General features: G+C 40.5%; 1 protein-coding gene across 2 annotated transcripts in view; it reads right to left on the bottom strand.

Annotated features, from left to right (window-relative positions):
- Nucleotides 1-8,507, bottom strand: part of CBL (Cbl proto-oncogene) — a 96,388-nt gene that overhangs the window by 8,782 nt on the left and 79,099 nt on the right. For both annotated transcript variants that reach the window (XM_061440564.1, XM_061440565.1), the window contains 3 exons: nt 2,118-2,258; nt 1,634-1,734; nt 529-711 (listed from right to left, as the gene is read on the bottom strand). In XM_061440564.1, coding sequence (XP_061296548.1) covers nt 529-711; nt 1,634-1,734; nt 2,118-2,258 — 425 coding nt within the window. The remainder of the gene's footprint in view (nt 1-528; nt 712-1,633; nt 1,735-2,117; nt 2,259-8,507) is intronic.

Here is an 8,507-nt window from a genome sequence, read left to right as displayed (position 1 = left end):
GGCCATGTATCTTTTTTCACCAGCTGTCCTAAAGGCTGTCTTCCGTCACTAAAGTGACAGAAACTCTGGCCGCTGCGTTCCCAGGCAGCCACAGGTGCAAGAAGGACAGCCCTTAACAGTCGAGGTCCAAATGTGGGCTGGCTCCAGGCCCACTCAGTGTGCTTTCCAGAGCCAGTACGCCTCCCTTCCAGCGGGACAGGGCCTAGAAGTCAGGAGTGTGTGCTCCGAATCATCAAGCTGAATTACCACTGTCATCACACATGCTCAGATGAGCCAGAAAGCCTACTACCCCCAGCATAGGCAGAGCCAGGGTGTAAGGAATAACCTTATTTCTAAGTCAGGCAAAATTCTCAACAGTCTAAATCAGCTTTAACTTCCCAATTTGGGTCCCAGGACCAGCTCTCCTCCCACTTTGGTCCACTCCTTTCGGCTACTGACTTACTGTCCCTAGGCAGTCATCTCTGTTTTGATATAAATAGGGAGCCACACAGCATTTCTGGGTAAACCTGAGGGAGCCTGGAGACTCACGTGTCGGGGGATCACCTTCCAGGGACAGCCAGCCAAAGGAGGAACTGGCGTTGGAGATGTCGGAGAGCGTGCGGCGGGCCAGCACCGCAGGCACGGGTGGCTTGGGGACATCATACCCGTCCTCTTCGTTTTCTGACTCCTCAGGGCCAGTGTTGGCATGGGCTGCAGCCAAATTCCCTTCACCTAGACAAAAGTTCATGCAGTTATCCTCTTTTTCTAATGTACTTCTCTAACATTTCAGGACAGGGACATCCACTCATCAAGCATATATGGCATCAGTTACTGAATATCCATTATGGGCCAAACACTGTGTGGCCCTGTGGGTAGAAATAAAAGAAACAAGGAACCTAAAATCTGCACCAATCCTGCAGCTCTACTTTTCTAAATATGTCAAAAGCAACCCTGGCCAAGGTTAACAGCCACTGAAATCCAAGACTCAAGCACCACTTTACAGCATTCAGTCAATATTTTCATCTGCATTTCACCTTGGAAGATCAGCCAAAGGGCCCTGTTGTATGTACTGCCTTCTTGAACTTTCAACTTGGTAAGCTAGTTAACATGGGAATTGAGTGTTCACCACCCACACACACAAGAATTTCATCAATGTTGAAAAGCAATGGGAGTAAGAGGGAGCTAGCTGCCAGCACTGCAGGTCCAGGCCATATAACACAAGGGCCGCCAGGCCCTGGAAGGATGAAAAACCCAAATGGAACTGGCTGTGAGAAATAAAAGAGAAGAAAGGCCTTTACTGCCATAGATCAAAGATATTTTGCAAAGAAAATTATTTAAGAATATTTCACTTAGATCAAGCTTTCATTGGCCAGACATTACCAGCTCATTCCTCTGGCACATCAATGATTGTTAAAGCAGCAAAACTGGGGACATCCCTGGTGGTCCAGTGGCTAAGACTCCGTGTCTCCAATGCAAGGGGCCCAAGTCTGATCCCTGGTCAGGGAACTAAGATCCCACATGCCGCAACTAAGAGTTTACACATCACAACTAAAGATCCCACTGCAACTAAGTGCTGCAACTAAGACCCGGCATAGCCAAATGGATAAATAAATTTAAATAAACAAACCAATAAAGTAGCAGAATGACTACTCACCAAAGGTACCACTCTCTGTGACAGACGGCGCCACCTGGGACTGAATATTATACATGGCTTCGTATGTACAGCTATCGATCTGCTGGTCACAGTCACACGTTCTGGACCGGAAGGAAAGTGGCATAATTATCTTCAGAAACAGAACTCTGTTATCTGCAGACTTACCAGGAGTCACTTATTCACAACTTCTCTAGACCCTGATTCTATCAAGATAACACTCTCCCTTCACCAGTGTCACTACTAGTAAATATCATAAGATTGACTCCTATTACGAGTAACAGCTGTGTATGTTTTTGAAATTACTGTGATGCTGAAGAAACGTTAAGTGGAACTGCTTACAGCTGCAAGAAGCTTAAAACATTAGCGGCTACACACATCTTTCTGCTTTATTTTTGGCTGGATAATGCTATGTGCAGGCAGCAAGCCAAGCAGGTGAGTGAGTTGGTGTCAACTGAATTCCCTAACAGGACTATTGTGAACCTACCGTGAACTCTGTGCTATCTCCGGAGGCCACTTCACGTCTGGCTTTTGAAGTCCCACGGGCCTAGAGGAAGGAGTCATATACTCTGTGTCCTCCTCACTTTCACACTGCTCCCCAGGAGGCAGCTTTGGCACAGGAAGAGGTCTGGAAGAGGAAGAATAAAAAAACAGAAAGAATGAACTGCTTTGCAATTACCTGAAGTAATTCGAAAATCACTGTGGCAGAAGAAATATATAACATCCTCAGATGTTCAAGATACTCCTAGTAAAAAACAGCAAGCATGATTCTAAACACATAAGAATGGCAATGAGTATATTACCTGTTGTCAATTACTGTCTGACTCTAGGTGGTAAGATTCTAACTTTTTTTAGCATTGCTCACCTGTGTTTTTTAAATATTCTTACAACACATACTATTTTCATAAAGAGAAAAAGGTCATTAAAAGGGTAATGCAAAAATTTTAATTACAATTCTTTTTGTTGATGTTAATAAAAATATAAAATTGCACCATTTACTCATTAAGCATTTTGGCAATACATACTTTAAAACATTCACGTTCTCTGTCACAGTAATTCTACCTTGGCTCCATCTCTGGCTATGTAGAAAGATACACTGAAGTAAAGTCATTACATTAAAAGCTTTTAAACAAAATAAATATCCAACAACAGGAATGATTAAATATATGATGTCATAAACTTGCAGGAGATAGTGAAGGACAGGGAAACCTGGTGTGCTGCAGCCCATAGGGTCGCTGAGAGTCAGACAGGACTGAGCAACAACAGTCATGTTACGTAATAATATGCAACTGTTAAAAGTGAGGATTTTAGGGTGTGGAAAAAAAGGAACCCTCTTACACTGTTGGTGGGAATGCAAATTAGTACAGCCACTATGGAGAACAGTGTGGAGATTCCTTAAAACTGGAAATAGAACTGCCTTATGGCCCAGCAATCCCACTGCTGGGCATACACACCGAGGAAACCAGAATTGAAAGAGACACGTGTACCCCAATGTTCATCACAGCACTGTTTATAATAGCCAGGATATGGAAGCAACCTAGATGTCCATCAGCAGATAAGAAAGCTGTGGTACATATACACAATGGAGTATTACTCAGCCATTAAAAAGAATACATTTGAATCAGGTCTAATGAGGTGGATGAAACTGGAGCCTATTGTACAGAGTGAAGTAAGCCAGAAAGAAAAACACCAATACAGTATACTAACACATATATATGGAATTTAGAAAGATGGTTACGATAACCCTGTATGCGAGACAGCAAAAGAGACACAGATGTATAGAACAGTCTTTTGGACTCTGTGGGAGAGGGAGAGGCAGGGATGATTTGGGAGAATGGCATTGAAACATGTATAATATCATATAAGAAACGAATCACCAGTCCAGGTTCGATGCAGGATACAGGATGCTTGGGGCTGGTGCACTGGGATGACCCAGAGGGATGGTACGGGGAGGGAGGTGGGAGGGGGGTTCAGGATGGGGAGCACATGTACACCCGTGGCGGATTCATGTTGATGTACGGCAAAGCCAATACAATATTAATACAATTAAAATAAATAAGTTTTTAAAAAAATAAATAAAAGAAAAAAAAGTGAGGATTTTGAAGAACTTTTTAACTGAAAGGAAGAAGTGACCAATATATAATGCTAAGTTAAAAAAAAAGGGAAAACATAACACTGCTGCTGCTGCTGCTGCTAAGTCGCATCAGTCGTGTCCAACTCTGTGTGACCCCAGAGACAGCAGCCCACCAGGCTCCCCCGTCCCTGGGATTCTCCAGGCAAGAACTGGAGTGGGTTGCCATTTCCTTCTCCAATGCATGAAAGTGGAAAGTGAAAGTGAAGTCGCTCAGTCGTGTCCGACTCTTTGGGACCCCATGGACTGCAGCCTACCAGGCTCCTCCGTCCATGGGATTTCCCAGGCAAGAGTACTACATTTATAAATTTTAATTTATAAATATTTATATATAATTTTTTTATATTTGTATATTTATGTATATTTATAATGTATATTTACAAAACATAAATACATTTTATATCCCTACAGCCATGGCCAAGTAACAAGTATTGTCTGACCGTCTGCCTATAACAGCCAGCTATAAAAGCAGGAAACTATACAAAAGAAAGAAGCAGAGGCATATTCTCTTTCCAGAGGCAAGGAGAATACACTGCAATAAGCCCCATATTAGGAGTTCTGAACTTGACCTTTCGATGTAGTTTTCAACAGACTGAGGAGAGAGGGATTGGAATTTGGGAATATCACAATGGCCAAGACACAAGGAGTCAAAAATCCTGGAGAAGGGAATAGTAGAGAAATAGGTTTGAAATGCTGCCTGCAATTTTCCCTAGAGCTACTGTGAATCCTTAAACCATGTATGCATGGGACAAGATTCTGAGAAACCAAGCAAAAATCAGTAGTACTTTGGCTATCTTGCCAAACTAGAGAGACAAAGTTGAAAGTAACAAATATGGCCCTTAAAATAGTTATAATTTATATGTTCAAGAAAGAATAATTTTATTAGAAAGCTATACATGAAAAGTCTAGAACCTAAGAACACAGTATTTGTTAGATAGATTCTGGGGCCGATTAGAAACTGGAAAAAAAAAAAAAGAAAAAGATTAGGTAAGTGAAATAGAGTAAGAACTATTCCAACTCAAGTAAAGAGAGGAAAAAGAATGGAAAACATGGAAATGACAAAAGAGCTATACGAGGTATGATGAGAAGACTGCACTTTCAGGTAATTGGAGTCACAGAAGAGAGACTGCACTGCTTCAGTCTTCTGAAGAAATAGTACACACTGGAAACTAACACAACACATTGTAAATCAACTACTCCAATAAAAATTTTAAAAAAGAAAAAGGAAATAGTGGCTGAGATTTTTCTATGCTGATTTTTTTGTGGGGGGTTGGCGAGAAGGGGCTGCACTGCACAGCTTATAGGATTTTAGTTTCCCAAACAGGGAAACCCAGACACTTGGCAGCGAGAGCACAGAATCCTAACCACTGGACCACCAGGGAATTCCCAGTGGCTGAGATTTTCTAAAACTGATTAAAAACATCAAATGACAAAATCCATAAACTCAAAAACCTTAAGCAAAAATATAAAGAAAACTACATGGGCACATTATAGTAAAACTGCTGGGATCCAAAGACAAAAAGGTGTTATAAGTAGTCAGAAAAAGAAACATTACCCTTAAAGGAGCAACATTACTCTCATTTTCCAACAGAAACAATAAAAGTCAAAAGGCAGTGTGATGATATTTTTAAAGTGTTGGAAAAAAAAAAAAAAGTGTTGGAAGACAATGGGTTTAAATTGCATTGGTCCAATTTATGCACATTTTCCCCATAAATGCATACTATGGTACTACACAATCCATAGAGTTGGTTGAATTTGGATGTAAAACTGTAGATACAAAAAAAAAAAAAAACTGTAGATGCAGAGGGCGCACTGTAGTTATATCTGGATATTCCAATACATAATGGGTTGGTGCCCCTAACTCCTGAATTGTTCAAGGGTTGACTGTACTATACTTAGAAAAAAATCTTTAAAAAATGAAAGATAAAAGATATTTTAAGTCAAAGAAAATTTAAGTGAATCCATTAATAGAAGATATACTAACACACCGTCCTCTTTCTCTCCCTCTGTTGCTCTAAAGGAAGTTATTTAGGCAGAAGGAAAAAGATTTCAGATGGAATGGTGGCAAAGCAGGAAGAAATGAAAATACTAGAGGATAAATACGTGGAAATTTAAATGTCCTTGAAGTGTTAAGAGGCCCTGATTCCAAGTGGACTCTAATGATCACGAGTCAAAGGTATATGTTGGAATCCCGAGGATAACTGTTAAAAGAATATAAGGAGTGAAATGGTATAATAAAAACTATTTTACTCCCAAAGAAAGAAACTAGGGGGGGGGGGGAAATGAGCAAAGACAGGAAAAATGGGGGAAAGGGTACAGAACAAATATTTTAAAACAAAAATGCTAGACTGGATTTAAGGGGGAAAAAAGCCAGCAAGTATATCTATATATACTGCTTACGAGAAACATACCTTCAAACATCCCTTCAGCAGGAAAGTTGAAAGTAAAAGGATGGAAAAAGTTCAAGCAAACACTAAAAGAGAGCTGAGTCCAGGGGTTAGGACTCTGATACAGACATTTTAATATAAGTCAAATTCCATGGGGTCACAAAGAGTCGGCCAGGACTTAAGCAACTGAACAATAACGATAAAGCAGACTAAAGCTGGTTAGAAGTGCAATCAGAGAGTAAACGGAGTAACAAGAACAATGATTATTTAGTCAATAATTCTACATTTCTATGTACCCTAAGTACACAGACTAAATACACATACAAGTGGACAGAAATAAGCAGAAAAAAGAGAGATCCACAATTATAGGTGGAGTTATTAACATAACGCCTCTTAGTATTCCACAGAACACGTAAATTAAAAAAAAAAATCAGCAAGGAAATAGTACATTTGAATACAATTAACAAACTTGACATATACAGAATGTTGTGCCCAACAACTGCAGAATATTCCTTTTTATAAAATGAAAGTGGTATAACACATATGGAATTTATCATAAACTAGTCAATAAGGAAGGTCCCACAAGTAGAATGCAGGAACAGAAAAATAACTAGAAAATCTTCCAATATTTGAAAACCAAGGAACATATAAACAACTGATGAGTCAAAGAAGAAATCACAAAGGGAAAATCATCATATAATTTGAAGTGAATGATAAAGAAAACATGACATATCAAAATCTGCGGTTTACAGCTATAGCATCTGTTATGGACTCAATGTGTGTATCCTTCCCAAACTACTGTGTTGAGGCCCGAATCCCCAGTGTGGCTATATGTGAACATGGGGGATCTGAGGCAGAAACTAAGGCTGGATGAGGTCATGAGGATGGGCCCCAAGCCAACAGGATGGTGTCCTGATATGAGGAGACACCAGAGAGCCTGCTGTTGCTCTCTATACCTCTCCCTCAACACATGTATGAAGGAAGGGAAGAGCCATGTGAGAACATAGTGAGAAGGTTATGCAAGCATGTAAGCCAGTAGGAGATCCCTCACCAGAAACCAAATGTGCTGACATCCTGATAGATCTTGGACTTTCAGTCGCCAGAACTATGAGAAAATTAAATTCTGCTGCTTAAGCTGCCCAGTCTGTATGCAGTATTTTGTTATGGCAGCCTGAGCATATTAACACAGCACCCAGCTCATGGAGCTAGATAAATAACAAGTAAAGCCTAAAGAAAGTTGGAAGAAAAAAATATAAGAGGAGAAAGCAATGAAACAAAAAGCAGATACTCAATGAGGATTCTGGGAAGATGGTAGAAGTTGTCTGATGTAACCATTTTGTAACTCCAGAGTCTGTTGAAGGCTTGTAACTGCCAGGTAAAGGTCAGGACGCTAAATTGCTATTAATTTCAGTTCTGAGCATAGTAGCAGCTATCCATTCCCAACCCTTGTCACAGGGCAGGCAGCTGTACAAATGTTCCTGGAACAGCCTTCACGTAACATTCAGGAGTCAAGGTGGACAAAAAAGGACTCAGCCCCTCAAATGTTGGGAATCTGTGTTCTGATCATGGATTGCTGCTCCTGTTCTCAGAGGTGCTGACAAAGGGCAGGAGCAGCAGCCACTGCTGCTGCACCTCCCTGCACTGTTCTAAGTCCCTCTCACTCTGGCTGAAGTGACTTCCATGAGATTTAAAGGAAGATGTGGAGAAAAATCAAGAAAACCATGTGGAACAAAATGAAAGTATCAATAGAGACAGAAAAACCTAAGAAGAAACAAAAAAGAAATTCTAGACTGAAAAGTAAAGTGAAATAAAAAAAAAAAAATCACTAGAGGGATTCAAAGGTAGACTTGAGCAGCAAGGAGAAAGAATCAGTGAACTTGAACAGAGAACAACGGAAATTATCAAGGCTGAGGAATAAACAGAAAGAAAAAAAGACTGAAGAAAACCAGAGTCTAAGGGAGCTGTGGGACATGCCACCAAAGGACCAACATACACACGGTGGGAGCCCTAGAAGGAGAGAGAGAGAAAAGGGGCAGAGAGAAGAGACGAAGAAATAAGGGCCCCAAACTTCCCAACTCAATGAACGCAAATATCTGAGAAGTCCCACAAACTCCAAGCAAAAGGAACTCAAAAAGACTCACACTCTTAAAAGACAAAGATACAGAAAGAAGCAAATCTTCAGACACGAGTGATCCTCAATGAGATTATGAGCAGACCTCTCATCGGAAACTTTAAAGGCCAGAAGACAGTTGGCTTATATATTCGAAATGCTAAAAGAAAAGAAGCTCTCAACCAAGAATCCTGCACAGGCTTACCTTATTCTACTGCACTTCACACACGGCACTTTGTTTTTTTTTAA

This window comes from Bos javanicus, chromosome 15 (genome assembly GCF_032452875.1).
Source record: "Bos javanicus breed banteng chromosome 15, ARS-OSU_banteng_1.0, whole genome shotgun sequence".
Taxonomy (NCBI): domain Eukaryota; kingdom Metazoa; phylum Chordata; class Mammalia; order Artiodactyla; family Bovidae; genus Bos; species Bos javanicus.
This window is presented reverse-complemented; position numbering and strand designations above follow the sequence as displayed.